The sequence below is a fragment of the Lissotriton helveticus genome, chromosome 1_1 (assembly GCF_964261635.1).
Source record: "Lissotriton helveticus chromosome 1_1, aLisHel1.1, whole genome shotgun sequence".
Classification (NCBI taxonomy): Eukaryota; Metazoa; Chordata; class Amphibia; order Caudata; family Salamandridae; genus Lissotriton; species Lissotriton helveticus.
The window spans coordinates 1,896,549,197-1,896,569,452 of NC_136057.1; the positions used below are offsets into that span (position 1 = coordinate 1,896,549,197).

Genomic DNA, 20,256 nt, shown 5'->3' on the forward strand with positions numbered 1-20,256 from the left:
GGGATGACGGGCGGGCAAAGTCCGCCCGTCATCCTAATGAGGCCCATACTGTTCACAGTCCTCGGACATCTCACCTACACTATGTCATATCCTCCTCCACACTTTCATATTCCCTTTTTCTACAGTTTGTCATAACTTGTGAACTCCAATGTAAATCCTGCTGTGCTTTCACATGCATAGTGAATTTTCGCATTTGTATAATATACAGTAATTGTGTTATGATGTAAATATCCTTATTAGTCATGAATATGTTTCAGACCTGTACAAATTCTGATTCTGGTCTATATTGAACAGTCGCCCATTCTTCGTCCAGCTGACTTCCGGCTTTGGGAAGCCTGTGGTCTCACAGGGCAGAGTGGCTTGAACGTTCACTGTTACTGTGATGTTAGATGCTCCAGGACTAATGGATGGGGGAACTGAGGAAAGAAAAGCCATGTGGATTAACAAATATGGGTATGAATGCCTGGATACCCCTCGGGGTGATCAGCGCGCTATACAAAACTCTGATTGATCGAATATGCTAAATATGAGCAAGTTTATATTAACATCTGAGTTTTTCTAGAAAAGAGAAGCAGTACAATAATAATATTTATAATATCAATTACAATATCAACTTTTTTCATAGCTGCTTGAAACATTTTGCTGTTGCTCAATTTAAAAAAACGAACTTCATCGACATTTGAAGGATAAAAGTTTGATCTAGCCCCATTGGGAGTCAGAGCTTCATGATATTGTCAACAACGCAAGCACATTTGGTGAGTTATCAACATATGAATTTTTCTGACAAGCATAAGAAACTTATTTGTTCATTTGCGGCATAAATTGTGATATTACTAATTGTACCAAAGCTCAAGTCTTAAGCATTGGTAGAAACAATTCAGATCCCAAGCCTATAAAATTTACCATGCACACTCTGAGTTCTGCAAATCATGACCTGAGGAAACAAATGCTGTGTTAACACATTTTAAATCATTGTCAGGTGTATAATTTGAAATGGGAAAGTAATACAACACCTGGTAAATACTACAAACAGCTATATAAGTGCAGTATTTTCCTTGTTAGAAAACATAGATGCCCTAATAAGGCTACATACTCATTCCCACTGAAGTTTTTGTCTACGTTTACATACATACACACTCCCAATATTCAATATCACAAGAATGTTAGAGCCTACACTTTAATTTATGGAAAGATAAAAAATTAAAAATGTCATTAGTTGTAAAAGTTTTATCTCATAAGCAATTATTTTATGTGACCATGGCCACAGGAGGTTTTTCCAGTGCCTGCTTGTGATAGTGATAGAGATCTCACCATGCACTTGCAGATCAATTCTCCGGCGTTCGCTGCCAGCTTTGTTTGTGGCCATGCAAAGGTATCGACCAGTGTCTGTGACGTGTGCCATGTGAATGTGCAGGGAACCGTCACCTGCTATCAAATACCTGAAATGAAATGCAAGATAGGATCAGGCTAGTATATTCACTAGAACTAGTAAAGACAACTCCTATCACTAGTGCACAGAATATAAAACGTAGACACTATGCCTAAAGTGTGCATCCCCGGAGGAAAGATAAGATTTATAGATGCTATTCCTTTACAGGACAGGTTATAATAACTGACTCCTGAAGATAAGAGTTTTAGTCATCTGGCCCGAAAAGGAAAACGATATAGATCTGACAGAACAAGATATAATCATTAGACATCAATTGGACAAGATAGACAGATGTCACTGGCAGCACTCTTAGTTAACCTTTGTAAGAAGAAGCAATACAATTTAACACCCAATAATTAAGAAATCATTTGATTTTTGGGGAAATCCAAACAACTTTCAATAGAAAGAAAATAATTGAAAGTCACTAATTAGGTAAAGTGGCAAACTGGAGGGCAGCTGGGTCAGTCAGCTATATATCTGTTTGCAAAGGGATGCCCAAAATTACTTAATGGAAGCATTGGTCACAGGGGTCTCTATAGACAAGATATTTTCATTAAAGCAGAAGATGGCAAAGCAAAGTTACTATTCTTAAGAGAATAAAACACTTTAGGAACTGTATGGAAGCTGTATAAAATGTGTTTAATGCCTCCATTCATTTTAAGGTCACGCCTGTGACAGTGTATCCACTACATGTGCTCTCGCTTGCAAGAGATATTGTATACAACCAGGGATTTGCAGCCCACCCACTGCTTAGCATTCTTTGACTTCACGGTCACTCGTATTTGTTACCATCTAATTGGCTTCATGTTCTCTTCTCCCAGCTTGAGCAAAGACCAAGTACTGGTTGCTTCTTTCAGCTGATCTTGTTGTGATTAAGGTACTACTTTTATTTTTTCTGTGGTTCTGAAAATCTGGACCCTATTGTTATCCCAATATCGAGGTCCAATACCCGTGTCACAAAATATCAACGTACCATGACGAATTTAGTGTCCGTGAACCGATAATGATTAGGACATCATTCCTATGTATTTGCGTGACAATCGAGGGTAGCCAACACCCCTAAATCGTAGTTTCCGTCCCAATCCCTTAGACTCCATTTTGTGAACGGCATCCATCTTACATCTTGCCCTCATGTTAAGTCAATTAAAGGTCGAGCTTGATCCAAAAGGACACGTCCACCTTCCCTGACTTCCCCCTGATCTGTCCAAACTGACTCCATTGCCTTAAGCCAAACCTGTTTGGGAGGCTCCCCGCCCAGTGGCCGAATACGATACTATCGACACATAACATTCCACGAACCATTCACCCCATACAGAACATGCTTTCTACAAACATGCACCTGTCCATACTTCTTCTTTATGGCCAGTTTTATGACTGGGTGGTACCTGCCTTTATTGGTGTTTCATCGATATCTGATGGGAGTCCCGGATCTTGCTGGGTAATCTGTCACGAACTGGACATCTAAAATGTGGGTTTGCTTACGTGACGCCGCACTTTGTATTATTACAGAAATATGTTTACAGCCATATCATAAACTCAAGAATTCTTGCTTGAAGCCATTATTTCTGTATAAAAGGAGAAGACTGGTTCTGTAAAAACGAACACGTACAGTCTCCTGAGAATACATGACCCGTGTTTGTCATGCTTCTAGGACACGTGTTACTTGGTAGCTACCAATAAAACTTGATCTCTGACTGCGACTAGAAGACTCATTGTTTCTGTGGTCCACAACAAGGGAGAACTCAGAGGTCATCGGGTGTTATCCCCTGGCACCACCGGGTTCCGAAAAACCCGGCACCTCAATTGGCGCCCAACTCGGGCGATATCAAGCGGCGACGGTCCAAGCCAGATGTTCGTGAGGAGCTTCGTGTGAAAATTCCGGAGGACGGCCAGCCACTTCAGCGACCCCTGTATGTCGACGTGGTTCCGAAGGTCTTTGCTGCGAGGTTCCCCGCGTCCCGACGGCTACGAAGGACTGCTGCCCTGACTATCGCCTTGTTTTGGACCCAGTGATCCTTGGTAGAGCGAAACGATAGACGAGTCTTCTAGCGACGTCACCGATCTTCAAATACTTCAGTTAAGTATAAGTGGAGCGTCTCCCAGTCCTTAGTTTGTCCTTAGTTTTTGGTATCCTGGAGATACGACTTGATTTGGCACTTGCAAGCCCCAAAGCCGAAGGACTCGTGTTTTCACGAGAAATATCATAATAGATAAACCTTTGAAGTTTGAAGCTAGACTAGTGAGCGAAGATGCCTGGTTTTAGCAGACTTGGAAACTTGTTTTGTCTTGGTTATAATAGGGATTCCCGATTAGAGGATTCGTGTCCGGTTCCTCCAATTGGAACTCCAACGTATGAGCTCTATGTAAAACATGGCGTAGGTCCTATCACATATAATGAAGTGTGGATAAAATGGTGTTTTAAAATGGCCCCAATATGGTAGTTTCGACTCAGAGATTCTAGATAACCTAGAGGTCAAACTGTTCAAAAAGAAAGCCCGACCGGCGATGTTTGACTCTTTCCGCTTATGGCGTAAAGAGGCCAAACAAAAGGCAATTAAACTAGAAAAGAAGAATAAGAGGGAAAGGGGTATTTCAGTAATACAAGCCGCGATAAAATTTAAAGACAACGAAGAGGATCGAATAAGTGAGCAGTTGCACAGGCAACGTAAAATGGCAATAGATAAATGCTATCCTGTTTTACCATCTCTTCAGCAAGAGACAGTAAAAGAGTGTGAGAAAGATCCATTAATGGCGCATTTGCTGAGTTCGCCACCACCCTATGCGCAAAATGCCACAGCACCTCCGCAACCTTTAGTTGCACCCCTGGTAGCTGTTATACCAGCTCCTCTACAGCACTCACCAGCTACTCTTCAGCTGGCTTCTATTTCTCAAGTGCAGCCTCCTCAAGGCTCACCAGTCACATCTACTTCTCCTACTGTTCCTTCTACAACTTCGCCTAGCGAACCTTCTATTTCTTCCGATACTAGTTCTGTGAACGCTTCTGTTTCTGCTTTGCGTGACTCTGTTCTGACACCAGTTATTCCTCCACTTTCACCTTCTGTCTGGCATAAAACGGCCAGCATTATTACTAACATTCCTTCACCACTTTTTCGGTCGCCTAAAACGACCCCTAATACGGGACTAAGACAGTTACGAAGCCAAATGCCTGATTATCGAGAGAGGGAATGCCTGAATAAGTTAGCACGGAATTGGGCTCTGGATACAGCCAGATATGATGTAGAGTCCGTCATGAACGTTTTCCGTCAATGGGATGAACAGACGCAAAGATATGTTTTTGAACAGATGTGTGTTTTTCTGTGTGAGGATTTGGAAGATAATGGTCAAGAGAGCAACTCTCGAGAGTTGTGTAGTATACGATTTAAATTCGGGGAAGGCATGATTGTAGGTCCCGATGTCGACAAAGCAGTTGAGGTATTATTATCATATCGAAGCACAGGTGGTAACTCTGGGTCATCGTCTGAATGTGGTACGTCTAGTAGGAAAAGAGCGAGACAGTACCCCATGAGAGAGGTTCCTCCTGTTTGGAGGGAAGGTGATGCGAATGCTAATCCACCAATTCTGCCCCATTTCCAGCGTGTATGGGTACATGTCCCATGGAAAAGATCGGAAGTATTAGCACTCAAACAGTCACTACCTGACCCTCGTAAGAACCCAACTGGGTATTATAAGGAGTTATCGCAAACTGCAAGCTCATGTATAATGAATTTAGCAGATGTAGACATGTTATTTGGGAACGTTGTTCCACATCCTTTATGGAGCAAGATACGTCATACGGATCACGATCAGGAACTAGGTGACTCATGGGCGAACATTGCGACTACAGATGCTAGACAAGTCGGTGGTTTTAAACCTGAGCCGTTAATAGCTGAACTTCCCGGTAGAATTATAGCGTACATGAAGACAATAATGCCTGAAGTACGCGTAAATTGGGACAAGCTATCAGCATGTAAACAAAAGAAAGATGAGAATGTGTCTGACTTTTTCACGAGATTTGAGGAAACATTCACCGACCACAGTGGCCAAGATATGGCTACCGAGGGTGGCCAAAGATTGTTTGTGGACAAGTTCGTACATAATTTGCTCCCTGAACTATGTAATAAACTAAAAGACTCTGAGAGTGCTTGGGCTGTCTCTACGTCAGCACAGATTTTAGCTACAGCCCAGTACTATGAGAATAGGCGTAAAGACGAGCTAGACAAGGCAGATAAAAAGACGAAAGATTTGAAAACTAAGGTTCTCCTCCAGCAGGCCTATCCGCCTCGCACGGCTAGTCAGCCCGACTATCAACCGCGACAGCAGTATTCGAGGAACGCGCAAGGTAACGAGTTTTCCCACCAGCGTCCTACATATGGCCCGAATCAATGTGCGTATTGCAAAGAAGAGGGTCATTTTAAGGATAATTGTCCGGCTCTTGCGCGACGTTTAAACGGTGGTCAAGGTGTAAGGGGGAGAGGTGTTCAACATGCCCCTAGAGGTAGAGGCCGTGGAAATTTCACTCAGAATACAACTTCTTTTCCGCCTCAGAAGTCCATGAATAGCTTTGACCAACAGAATAATTCACCGTCTAAATCAGCTCAGTACTATGCTGACGACTATTACGCTGAACACGAAAATGAGGGTAACGATTGCTAGGACAGCTATGGACAAAGAGAGGGAGTTGTTTCAGTTCCGGTAGATCAGAATGGACCTTATGTCGAGGTAATAGCCTCAGGAGTGTCAGAGCCATTTCTGCTGGATACTGGTGCTACAAAAAGTTCTATCATGCACTCGAAACTTCCTGGCGCACCTTTGTCTGGCGAAATGAATGTTTCAGTAGGTTTCTCTGGCGCCCCTGTTAGAAATCCGATCTCCAGTCCTGTATCTCTTTCTATTGGCCCATGCGAATTAGAAGCACCCCTCATTTTGACAACAGGTTGTGGTGAAAATTTGCTAGGTTTGGACTTACTAAAAAGGTTATATGCGACCTTGTACTGTTCTCCCTCGGGAGTACAACTTACTTTAGGCAAGAAGGTCATTTCTTCGATGTATTTATCAAAGGAAAATATTCCAACTGAATTATTGTCACTTCCTGATATACTCTGGGCTAATGGTTCTAATGATGTAGGTCGTTTGGAGATAACACCATATGTCATAACGTTGAAAGCCGACGTTAGGTTGCCACGTATTCCCCAATACAAAATATCTAGCGAATGCGAAAAAGCGTTGTTGAAAATTGTTCATGATTTAATTTATAAAGACGTCATCGAAGAAACGACAGGAAATGTCTGTAACAGTCCGGTTTTGCCCGTCTTAAAACGTACTGATCCTTCACAACCCCCTGTGTATAGGTTCGTGATCGACCTCAGAGAAGTAAACAAGATAGTTATCCCACAGTTTCCAGTCGTCCCCGACATTACTGCTTTATTGACAATGGTTCCAGCTTCAGCAAATTGGTTCTCGGTGATTGACCTGAAGAACGCCTTCTTCAGTATCCCGATTGCCGAGGAGAGTAGAGATATTTTCGGATTTAATTTAGGAGGACGAAGCTTCCGCTTCAAGTGCGCTCCTCAAGGCTACTGCGAAAGCCCATCCATATTCAGTCAGGCCCTGAAAACACAACTAGACACGATTGTTCTACAAAGTGGTTCAACTCTGATTCAGTACGTAGACGATCTGCTGATCGCTGCGGACACTGAAGAAATTTGCAAGAAAGCTACGTTATCATTATTGCATCACTTATGTGACATGAAGCACAAAGTCTCCCTTTCCAAACTACAATTTTGCCGACAAGAAGTAACCTACTTAGGTCACGTCTTGTCGAAGGAGGGAAGGAGACTGACACCAGAAAGAATACAGGCAATTGCAGAACTAAGTGCCCCAAGGACACAGAGAGAAGGTCGAGCTTTTTTGGGCATTACATCGTACTGTAGACAATGGATACCGAATTTCTCACTGCTAGCTAAACCCTTGCTGGCACTACTCCGCAAAGATACGCCAAATCCTATGCCCTGGTCTGAAGATTGTCAGACGAGTTTTCACAAGTTGCGTGATGCATTGTGTTCAGCCCCTGTGTTGGGAAACCCCAACTACAGTAAGCCTTTCACATTATATGTCCATGAGAAGGAAGGCTGTGCATTATCAGTCTTACCACAACATTTTGGGAACAGACAGCGCCCATGCGCGTATTTTTCGGCAACTCTGGATCATGTGGCTAAGGCACTACCAAGTTGTCTGAGGGCTACCGCCGCAGCAGCTGTCTGCATTCGACAATCCGCTGGATTAGTCATGAATAATACTCTGATCGTTATGGTTCCGCACGCAGTAGACATTTTACTAAACAGGACGAAGACACAACACCTTACTAGCGCTCGACTATCCAGTTACGAACTGACGTTGCTAGCAAGCCACATCCACATAAAAAGGTGTGATACACTGAATCCCGCAACGTTATTACCCATTCCAACAGGAACAGACAAGAGTGATAAACATGACTGCTGCTTTAGGACAGAAGAAGAGACAAAAGGGAGAGTAGACTTACAGGACACTCCCCTTCCTGAATGCAATGATACTTTATGGGTTGACGGTTCATGTTTCAAGTTACCGAATGGTGATACGACTGCCGCATATGCTGTAACAACATTACACACCATTATAGAGACCGCACGTATTTCCCACAACTCTGCACAGGCTGCGGAAATTATTGCACTTACCAGAGCATGCGTGTTAGCAAAAGGAAAGCGAGTGAATGTGTACACGGACAGCCAATATGCCTTTGGCGTGGCTCACAGTTTTGGGAGATTATGGCGTGAACGTGGTTTCCTTACCTCACATGGTGCAAAGATACAACATGGTCAGCTAGTTAATGAGCTCCTTGAGTCACTGACCATGCCACTACAAGTTGCCATTATGAAATGCAGTGCACACAAGAAAATTCAAGACGATATTGGCCGCGGGAATGCATTTGCAGACGAGGTTGCGAAAGAGACCGCAAGGGACACGATGAGTCGAATGTATGTTGCGGGTCCCGCTAGATGTACTGCTGATGTGGGAATGTGTGAGGACACCATTGAAAGCATAAAATGCATACAAGCTGAGGCAACTGAGAATGAGTTGAATGAATGGAGAGAAAGTAAGGGTAGATTGGATGCGAATGGTTGTTGGGTCGAATTATCGGAACACCAGCGATGGCTACAACCTAATGCATACGTACTTGCAGTAGTAACAATGGCTCACGGCATGGCACACATCAGTTCAAAAGGAATATGTAAGCTATTGGCCCCAGTATGGCAGAATAGCAATATCCCAAAATATGCAGAAAATGTGGTCAGAAACTGTATGATATGCCTAAAACACAATCCTGGTAAAGGAACTCCAACTCCAGCTGGTCACTTTGCGCCTCCTACATATCCGTTCGAGGTTTTGCAGCTCGATTTCATTCACATGGAAAGGTGCAACAATCTAAAGTATGTGCTTGTTGTTGTTTGCGCTTTTTCAAGGTGGGTGGAAGCGTACCCCCTTAAAGACAATACTGCTATGACAACTGCCAAAGCCCTTGTCAAAGAGTTCTTCCCGAGATTCGGTATGCCTAGAATTGTCTGGATTGATAATGGAAGTGAATTCATAGGACGAGTGATGAAGAGAGTGTGTGAGTGTCTAGGCATACACCAGAAATTCCACGCTGCAAATCACCCCCAATCAGCTGGATTAGTAGAATGCTACAATGGCACTTTGAAACTCAAGCTAGCCAAGATCCAAGCCAGTACAGGTCTTAAATGGCCTGACGCCTTGCCCCTAGCACTCTTGTCAACTAGGATGACCGTCCATTCCAGATTAGGTCTTAGCCCCCACGAGATAGTGTTTGGCCGCCCAGCCAACGTCTGGGGCGTGCTAAGACCAAAGAAACTCCGTGAAATAGAACACCCCGTACTGCTTGATTATTTGTGCGAATTGACAGCTAAATTGCGTGTTTTACACCAACAGGTTCACAGTTCCTCTCCGCCAGCCTCTGACGATCCAGGTCATACCATCGAACCCGGCTCGTGGGTCCTGGTGCGGAACTTCCAGCGCACCAACAACGGACAGCCGAGGTGGACCGGACCATACCTGGTACTTCTTTCCACGAGATCAGCGGTTCGGGTGGACGGCAAAAAGAACTGGGTGCATGGGACCCATTGCAAACGGGTCCCTCTGCCCCTTCCATACGACCGGTGGGTCGATAAAGGACTTGCCGACTCTAAGACTGAATCCGTACCTCGTTTCATCCCTTTCAGCGATGCACGTTTAAAAGAGACTGGTACCGAAAAGGAGAGTGATCGTATTTTGCAAGGACGTGTGTCACCATCTACGCAATTGGACACTACCGAACCTGAGACATTGTTTAAAGACCACACCGTACCTGAGAAGCGACGATATGACCTGAGATCCAGCCCCAGAGACTAATAAAACCTTGATCTAATGTGATTTCCCTTTTCCCCCAAGAACTATTTTTATCCTCCAGCTCTCTCGTCCCAGGGAACTAGCTCATTTTTGATTTTCGAACCGCCATCCCGTTCCGCTGCTAGGGTCGCGGTTGAAGTGGAGGGAGTGCAACCAAGGAAGTTTTAGGTCCACGGTTCTGGTTGGTCCGAGGGAGTCACCCCGGACCGAACGGAGCGCGCTCCCTGGCAGAATCAACCTACCACCGCGGGCAGCAAGTAGAGGATGGAGTTTCCAAGGGTAGAGAGACCTGTCAAGCTTACGAACTTTGAAAAACAATTGTGTACTATACTGTCCAAGAAAAGATTTTTAATAATATGTGTTCTAATGCTGTGTAGCACTGTGATGCTTTTGATTGGTTATGCGCTATTCGTATTTCAAGTCTCCCTACTCTCAAATGACACTCTGCCGACGCCTTCTCCCACTCTCTCCCCACATTCTTTTCACCCTCTACCTGAACACGAGTCTGCCAGAAGGCTCGAATTTGTAAATAACTCTTTCATCCAACTCCTACACCAACACCAATCTATAATGAACACATCAAACTGTTGGAAATGCGGACTCATGCCGCACACGACGGATAAGGGTATCCCATACTTCATCCTGCCATTTAGTTATTATGGTTCTCTGTGGGCTTTCCAGACCATGTTCCTATTCGCCCTAGAACCATACCCGACCCGTTCCACTGAAAGCGATTCCAGTAACAAGGCACTAATAGCAGGGATAAGAAATATGAGTAGAGAGTTCGACACATATCTGACTATCCCCAAAGATGAACTGACTCCATACACTCGTTGGAACGTAACCAAACATGGCGTTTACCTGATCAAGAGCCAGGCCGCAAAGAAATCCCGCCCAGTTTGGATAGTGCCCCACCGAGGTCACCTATGTTTACAAGGTATTGGTAGAGATCCCACTGCACAGTTAGGAAAGAGCATTTGCACAGAAACATATGTGCTCGCCTCCCGAACTTCCCCTATACTCTTAGCAGCCAAAGGCACGTATTTCGTCTGCCACGACCAAGCCTATACATGGTTACCCCCTGACTTCTCAGGCACGTGTTTCATCTCATTTCTGCTGCCTCCTACCTACACGGCCTGAGCAGATTACCATCGGACAAGGACAGCTAGAGGTGTCGTGAGTAAAGACGACACCGCGGGTCAGGAATTCGCTGACTTCGCAAAAGGTTTTCTGCCATTTTGGGGGCCTATGGTGAACAGCAGGAATATTCGCCAGTTAGCAAGGATAGTTGAATCCGCCGTGACTACAACGGCCGGAGCACTTGGCAATTTGACAACCGAGCTTCAGTCGGATCGACTTATGACCCTTCAGAACCGAATTGCCCTTGATATCATACTCGCCGATCATGGTGGTGTGTGTAGAGTCATCCAATCCAGTTGTTGCATATTCATCCCTGATAATGCACCGACAGTATACCAGGCCATCTCTAAACTACATGAAATATCTGGTTCCCTTCACGTTGAGAAAGGGGATTGGTCCTTGCTAGGGTGGTTCTGGGGACTGATCGCTGCCTGGGGATGGAAAACGCTAATCTTCATTAGGATGATCTTAACACTTCTGTTTATGTTCTGCCTATGTGTCCAGTGCGCTCCTGCACTCTGTGGCCTCTGTGCTACTTCATGTGTACGGAAGCCTGCGTCAAGGGACGAACTAAGCAACAGGATGATGTTACAGCAGCATCTCCACGAATTCCTTCATACAGATTTGGACTCGGATTAACATGAGTTATTGCCTTACATAAGGGCAAAAGGAGGGTCTGTGGTTCTGAAAATCTGGACCCTATTGTTATCCCAATATCGAGGTCCAATACCCGTGTCACAAAATATCAACGTACCATGACGAATTTTGTGTCCGTGAACCGATAATGATTAGGACATCATTCCTATGTATTTGCGTGACAATCGAGGGTAGCCAACACCCCTAAATCGTAGTTTCCGTCCCAATCCCTTAGACTCCATTTTGTGAACGGCATCCATCTTACATCTTGCCCTCATGTTAAGTCAATTAAAGGTCGAGCTTGATCCAAAAGGACACGTCCACCTTCCCTGACTTCCCCCTGACCTGTCCAAACTGACTCCATTGCCTTAAGCCAAACCTGTTTGGGCGGCTCCCCGCCCAGTGGCCGAATACGATACTATCGACACATAACATTCCACGAACCATTCACCCCATAAAGAACATGCTTTCTACAAACATGCACCTGTCCATACTTCTTCTTTATGGCCAGTTTTATGACTGGGTGGTACCTGCCTTTATTGGTGTTTCATCGATATCTGATGGGAGTCCCGGATCTTGCTGGGTAATCTGTCACGAACTGGACATCTAAAATGTGGGTTTGCTTACGTGACGCCGCACTTTGTATTATTACAGAAATATGTTTACAGCCATATCATAAACTCAAGAATTCTTGCTTGAAGCCATTATTTCTGTATAAAAGGAGAAGACTGGTTCTGTAAAAACGAACACGTACAGTCTCCTGAGAATACATGACCCATGTTTGTCATGCTTCTAGGACACGTGTTACTTGGTAGCTACCAATAAAACTTGATCTCTGACTGCGACTAGAAGACTCATTGTTTCTGTGGTCCGGAACAAGGGAGAACTCAGAGGTCATCGGGTGTTATCCCCTGGCACCACCGGGTTCCTAAAAACCCGGCACCTCATTTCTTCTTCCCTGTCATCCTAGTTGAACCTCTTTCTATTTGTATCTATGTTTAGTGTGCCACATGCACATCAAACAAGCCCTTTTCTCCTTTGAAAATGGAGGTATATTGGGACTGCACATGTTTTCTGCTTTTATTGTGAAAGCAGATGTTATCTGCTTCCAAATGTATTTTCATTAAGACATGGGCATGGGTGTAATTGCTTTCTTTATGTAATAGGATTTATTTCCAAAAGTCATATATTTTTTATCGTATGGGGAGATTAACTAATTTGCGCAGATTTATAGGGGTGTTGTGCAGAGACCTAACAAGTATAGACAAAGCCAATATTGATCAATTAGCATTTGTAAAGCGCAACTCTGTCATCCCTATGGGTATCTGGGTGCTGTGCCTTTGATGAAGAGTCAGGTCTTGAGTTTCTTTCTGAACTCTGACAGCGAGGGAGCCGTACGGAGCCGTCAATTATGTCATCAGACTGGTTGTCAGTATTTGTGGTGCCATTCAGAGTTACAGTGATTGCAATGTCTCAAAGATTTTGTTGAAAAGTTGATTGGTATTGATGACTGATGTTTGATCTGCTGGAGGTGAGACCATGTTCCTCTGCTACTAGAGGAGAAGGTTTTGTCTCTGATCAAAGAGGCTGTTTGAAGGCTTGTCTAAAAACAAATTCCCATTAGGCTCTAAGCTCAAATACACATTTTTCAAACATGTTTTTATGGTGATATAAATGTATGTTGTTTGAAGTTTACTTTAATGTTTACTGTCATCTTTCTGTAAAAGTAAATTAAGTTGATGCAAAATTAATGTAATTGTGTTGTACATCTCAATGAGGGGTTACATGCGTCAAGAAGTTTTGAAAGTTTAAATAGTTTTATTTGATCGGTATGTTTGTGAGTCAGTCTAAATAGTGGAATAGAGCATTGACCAATAATAGCACCTTCTTAATATCCCTTCATTATAACCTTTCTTCATATATTTATATCCCAACTACAGGAATAAATGTGATGAAAACTATATTTGGCAATGGCAAGAGTTTTAACTTATTAGTAATCTGTCTCCTCAAATTGGTCTACCAAATCAATTACATTAAATAAAAGGTTAATGTCATTTTGCAAAGTGATCTCATTTAGGGTTGTCATTATACTGTGTTATGTAACATGTAAACAAACATTAAATATGAACTCAATGAAAAAACGAATTTTACCCCCTCAAAATGTTGCCAGGCTGAACCAACTGTCATCAAATATTGCAGTCATTTAAGGTGTTGGAGGAAGCCCCTTGCACACACGCTTTAATTATTTCTAATATTAATGTGAGAACATTTTTAGCAAATGTTACCCTGCATATGCCATTGATTTTAAGCATTACAAAACCACAAATATATGTGTTTTTAATAGCAGGAGTTGTGAATAAATGTGAGTGATCTTTTCAAATGACTAAAGATTACCTTGCATTGTTTCCTGCAAGAATGGTGCCATCTTTCCTCCATGTTATTCTCGGATTTGGAAATCCACTAACAACACACTCCAGAATAGCCGACTTATTGATGTGAGTGGTCACTGATTGGGGTCCATCTTTTATTGTAGGGGCAACTGCAGAGGAACAAGATCCCATACAATTTAATGACTTGCAACTTCTGAGATCTGTATACAGCACACTTACCTTGACTACCTTAACCACTAGTGATAGAATGTCAAAGAGATGCACCTTTTGTCAATGTGAGCCACAAGCTCTTGCAAATGTTTACCCTGAAAATGTGGGCATATCTAACTTTTAATACTGTTGAATATGTCCAACACTTGCTATGAAATGTCATGATATAGTAGGAGGTGGCTGGCTGTACACCCAAAGACTGTCATATCCTGTCAATGGTAGGTGACTAAAGAGTAGAGATGAAAGCACTAGGAGGCGTTCGAACAACCGTGACAAAAACTGAATTAAATGTGGTCTAGCGAACAAACGGTTTGCATCTAGATTCCATATTTTTTTGGGCTGGAGGATTTCTTAGAGATCTCTTCATTTCACAAATCCTCTATTCATCGTACATGCATTGATCATTGACTATAACCCATAGGTTAGGAAAATACCATGCTGGTTTATTTTTTGTTATGTCTATGTGATCTGCCCAATGTGCATTTATGGTTTATTCCTTTTTTCCAGTAAGATGTATTTTGAAACCAATTTGATTAAATCATACTTGAAATACATAGTAGGTAATGGCATACGTTTAGAAACTGCAAAAACATGTAAAAAGTGAATTTTTGTACAATTCCGAATATGCACAAGAACCTATGAAGATGATATGTACATAATATGTACATAATATTTTATTTTGGAAGCTACTTGAACAATAACAAATTAATAAAAATGTTTGTGTCGAGATCCTACTTAACAACTTGGACTGTAGACTTCCAATCACAAGCTGATGCTGTATTATCATGTAAGACTATGGGCAAAAAACATAAAAAACATGCTTGGGTACATTTGTTTATTTGTTAGCCTGTTAGTAGATTGAGGGCCTGATTCACAAAAGTAAACTTATATTTTTTTTATACTGAGGACAGTACCATCTTTTTATGTGCAGGGTCCCAGTCCCAGTCCCAGTCACAAGTGCAGAATCTCTGAAGTTGAAAATGACTGTTAGTAAAATGAACCTAGTATGTGAATACCAAATAACAGTAGACACATTTACCATTGTGAATCAGGCCCTGTAAGTCTTTGATCCTTATTCTGTTCTTGAAAGTTGCATATTTATAAATAAAAATAAAAAGAAGCCTTTTGCACTAAATACCTAGCATACATTTCAACTAAGAAAAAGGAGGCATCTCTACTCTGAAAGGTCAGATAGACCCAGTTTTAGACATCTCAGATCTGATCTATAGAACGTTGTTACTGTTTAGGCATGCACACCTTTTGCAAAATGGTTCCAGTGCTCTGCCCTGGGGATGAAATACAAAGAGGACTTTCATATAAAGAGCAACTGCAAAATCACTAATAGCTTTCTGCCACCGGCCAATTATGAATCTTTCCTTATTATTAAGGCTTACCAAACCACCTTGTTTGTATCTCGTATATGTACTGTAACAAATTAGTTACTTCTAGAAATCACATATGAACAGTTTAAATAGATAGGCCTAGGGCTTCAGTGGGTCTTAGGTTCCTCAGTTTAGGCAATATAATACTGGTATTAACCGCCTGGTGCACAGCTTCTGAGTAGGGAGCACAGAACCACAAGGCACTGTTCTCTGGCTGTATAAGTATACATTTTAACAGATTTTCTCAACTTAGGGGCCAATTACGATGTCGGACGAACCGGAGTCCACCCGATATCGTTTCGGAACTGGAACGGATCTACCTCCTGTCGAAGTTTCCAGCCCAGGAATTAGGATGCGACTGAACACTGTTCGGTCGCATTCCCATTCTTTACACTGGGAGCATGCATTCCGACCGGAATGCACGCTCTCAGTGTAAAGTGAAGAGGTGCAGTTCGTCCCTGCTACGGGCTGCAGGGAGGCACCTATGGGTCCCCCCTGTTTAGGGGGGACCCATAGGTGCCCGCAGGCCTCCATCTGGAGGTCTTGCACGCATGGGGGCCCTGCTTGGGACCCCCAAAGACAGATTCCCACAGTCTTTCCGTGTCGGAAAGGCCTGCACAGAAAGGCTGTGGGAATCTTGCATCGTAATTCCTCAGCTGGAAAGAGCCGCCCGAGGGATTGATGGAGGATTTTTGAATGGCACCCGGGCTCTCCGAGCCCATCAGAGGCCATTCGGGAATCCGGTTTGGATTCCTTTCTGACCGACCCCATCAAAATAGATCGGTTGGAAAGTAATCCGATGCAGTCGGAACGGCTCCAACCGACAGTCAGAGCCGTTTCCAAACACATCGGAATCGGCCCCTTAGTGTAAGGCAAAGGGATATGGTTGAAAACATGAACTCCAGTAAGCTCAATTTTGATGTTTTCCCATTTTAAGACTATTAGAAGTCTCCTCAATTTCACCATGTTCGCCATTTCCACGGATCTATGTTTCCAGGTATTTTCTCAAAATTTTCCATTTTTCACAAATCCTCAATGTTACACAAACCGATCTCCAAATACCATACAGGCAAGTACATGCATATACTTGCAAAAATTGACAAACTGCCCACAAAATTTGGTTGCCTGGTTTCTATTTTTGGAAGATGGAAGGGCACGGCAGTCCGTGATTCGGTACAGGCATATTCAATGACTTTAATAAGCACACATGTGTTGAGCCTTTGTCCGGGGGATGTTAAAATAGGCAAAAAACACTGAATGCTCACTATCCTATGGTAGCATGGTCACATACACCGTTATATTCTTTTGTAGACCCCACTCCAAAGTACTGGCTACATTTTGAGTATGGCAAGTGTCAGAGGGAAACCCTGGCACAAAAGATCAATGAAATGCACATATCCTTACCATTCACTGTCAGCACAAACTCTCTGGTAGTTTTCCCTGCAATATTGCTTGAAACACAGGTGTACCTTGCCGTATCTGCCAGCTCCGCATTATTGATCTGCAAATATCTTCCACTGGATAGGATGCGTACTCGAGGAGTGGCCTAGTGATGCACAGAAATGAATGTCACACTAACACATAATCCTCATAGTATAATGGAGCTCCAGGTGACTAGAGTGCCACAGGAATAACATGACACACACCAACTGCAACAATATGTATACTTTTTTTAGTATTTATTTTTGTTTGTCGCAAGTTTAAGAGTTGATGTGCAAAAGCCAATGCACACTCACTTCTTCAACCTGTTTTGTCATTGAACAAAGACAGTATCAGAAAACAATTGAAGTTCTAAATACTTATACGAGAGCTTAACATTGGTGTACATGCTTAAGTAGTTAAATTTACTCTTTGAACAATTGAGATATAAATGGTTCATCAATGACACACCTACATCTCTACAAAATGACCATATCATTGCTCCAAGAGCTCCTTAAAAGCCATCATTTTCATAGACAAAAAGGCATAAATGATGACTGAAACACATACATTAATTAGTATATGTGCCACTGAATCATACACTGATTTATAAATACATGAATAACAAAACAATCTAATTAATAACTACAATTGGTTTGCACTTAATATCGTTCCATCCATGCATATACTGTAACATGGAGCTCATTACAAAACTGTTTAAAAAAGCTTTGGATCTCAGTACAAATTCACTGCACTCAAAATTAAGTTTATCTTTCAGGGGCCATCTCAATACAAGAAGTGGAACTGAATTCAAATGCATACTGTACCTGCAAGGGCTCCCCATCTCTCAGCCATATAATGGTTGGGGGTGGGACAGCCTCTGACTTGCATTCCAGTATAACCTGCCGATTTTGCAGGACGGACACATCTTGTGGTGCCCCTGTACCAGCAATATTTGGTGGTACTGAAAGAGAAAAACAGTTGATTCTTAGAAAGTGACACTGATTTAAAGAACGAAACAAACACAATGTATTCCCAGTCTTTGTTTTTTTTTTTTGAGTTTTATATAACGCAAACTATACCCGAGACATCGGGTATTAGAGTGCTTTACATGAGCCCCAGTTTCGTTACAGAAGAACACATTGATTTTTGTTAGGCACGGGGAGATGAAGTGATTTGCCCAGAATCACAGGATGTTGAGCATTGTTGCAAGGCTCAAACCTGCTTCCCCAGCTTCGAGGTCCACCACTCTAGCCACAAGGCTACATCCTCTCTCCTCTTTGTTTTACATTGTATTATATAAATGTTTAAATATTTCTTTTATACATTTTTATAGTTTTGCGTAGTGTAGACCAGGTCTGGAGTGTGTCAGCTCATTTTATACACCAGTATAAAATACAAAACGTTTAGTAGCAAACAAAATTTTAAATATATGAAATACAATATCTTCAGCAACAGAGTGAGTTCTTAAACTCACAAAAGCAAACTCCCGGGTCATATATGAAAAGTGGACTATTTAATATTTACAGATATGAATTCTCAAATTTATACCAAAGATTTGAACATTTTGATTTACCCTGATATTTAGAGAATTTGCAGTAGAACGAGAGCAGGGATAGGGTGTCTGTGTAGAGTTTGTGTCATCAGATAGATACAATGTAGTGGACACAGTTTTTCAATTGCTAATAATTCACATATGTTTAATGAATATATATAGCAACTGGCAGACTGAAGGACATCCTTCCCAGGTTTGATCTTGAATGTTACGTGCATATTAGTTAAGAAAAGCAAACGTTAAGGGTATATCTCATTTGTAGGCGGGTAGACAAACTGTCATTGTATTCATTTCACTCACTGCTGCAGCAAAACATTTGGTCAACTAAACATTAATCCAGGCATGTAATCAGAGCTTGAATTAGAATACATCCTTTTTTGTGGTTTGGTGGTTTTTGAGATAGATAAAGATTTAAAAAGTATCAAACCCATGCCTAAAGCATTATCCTTAAATGGCTGCCATATTTGATGACAGTTGCTTCAGCCTGTCAACATTTTGAGGGGGCTGAACATTTGTTTTTTCATTGAGTTCATATTTAATGTTTGTTTACATGTTACATAACACAGTATAATGGCAACCCTAAATGAGATCACTTTGCTAAATGACATTAACCTTTTATTTAATGTAATTGATTTGGTAGACCAATTTGAGGAGACAGATTACTAATAAGTTAAAACTCTTGCCATTGCCAAATATAGTTGTCATCACATTTATTCCTGTAGTTGGGATATAAATATATGAAGAAAGGTTAACTTTGCTAAATGGCATTAACCTTTTATTTAATGTAATTGATTTGGTAGACCAATTTGAGACAGATACTAATAAATTAAAACTCTTTAAACTTTTCACTTATGCATGTTCTAACTTTTCTTCTTGCCATTGCCAAATATATGCACTGACATTCAATGCGATTTCAGAACAATGCCTAATCAGACTTACCACTTCCTGACACATGCACACCCACACAATAGATACAAACAATTCAACAAGTTAGTTATTTAAATTATAGATTGCCCTCATAACTAGATCAATTAGCAATAATGCATTTTGCAGGATACCTCCAAACTACATAACTAATTAAACCTTACTCTGCAGCCTCCAGTATCTATGCCATTGTGCATATTTATTAGGTAATGATGAAACACACATTAATTAATGCACTCTTAATGTTGCTATCATTTACATTTCAGACTCAATGTGCCATGTGACATAAAATGAGCACTGAAAGTGCTCAATATGAAACAGGTCTGTACCACAGTTTTGGGCTGACTGGAATCTTACACAGTTGAAGATCTGGAGTGGCAGTATTTTACCACCATAGATAATAGTAAAAGGTTTCTTTTCACAGATGTTTTATAAACTTGTTCTGGGTTTGGCTTTTTGCTGCAAATGTAGCAGCAGTTTCTGATATCTCCAAAGTAAACCAAAATTAACACAATAGCATATACTAAGCAACACAAAACCCAGTACAACACAACAAAATCACATTGCAGTAATGCAGCACAAAAACACAACATAATAGAAAACATCACTCCACATCACCACCACAACAAATGCCACACCACCAATATGAACACACATTCTTTTCACCCATTACCATCTCCTGCATTCTGATTTGATGATACACTGTGTTTACACAAGCATTGCTTTACTTCCCAA

The 20,256-nt window shown here is 41.9% G+C and overlaps 1 protein-coding gene across 1 annotated transcript in view; it reads right to left on the reverse strand.

Annotated features, from left to right (window-relative positions):
* Nucleotides 1–20,256, reverse strand: part of HMCN1 (hemicentin 1) — a 1,257,483-nt gene that overhangs the window by 354,931 nt on the left and 882,296 nt on the right. The window contains exons 71-75 of the mRNA XM_078642741.1: nt 17,870–18,006; nt 17,028–17,169; nt 14,036–14,180; nt 1,312–1,439; nt 260–416 (exon numbers count right to left, since the gene is read on the reverse strand). Of these exons, the coding sequence (XP_078498867.1) occupies nt 260–416; nt 1,312–1,439; nt 14,036–14,180; nt 17,028–17,169; nt 17,870–18,006 (709 nt within the window). The remainder of the gene's footprint in view (nt 1–259; nt 417–1,311; nt 1,440–14,035; nt 14,181–17,027; nt 17,170–17,869; nt 18,007–20,256) is intronic.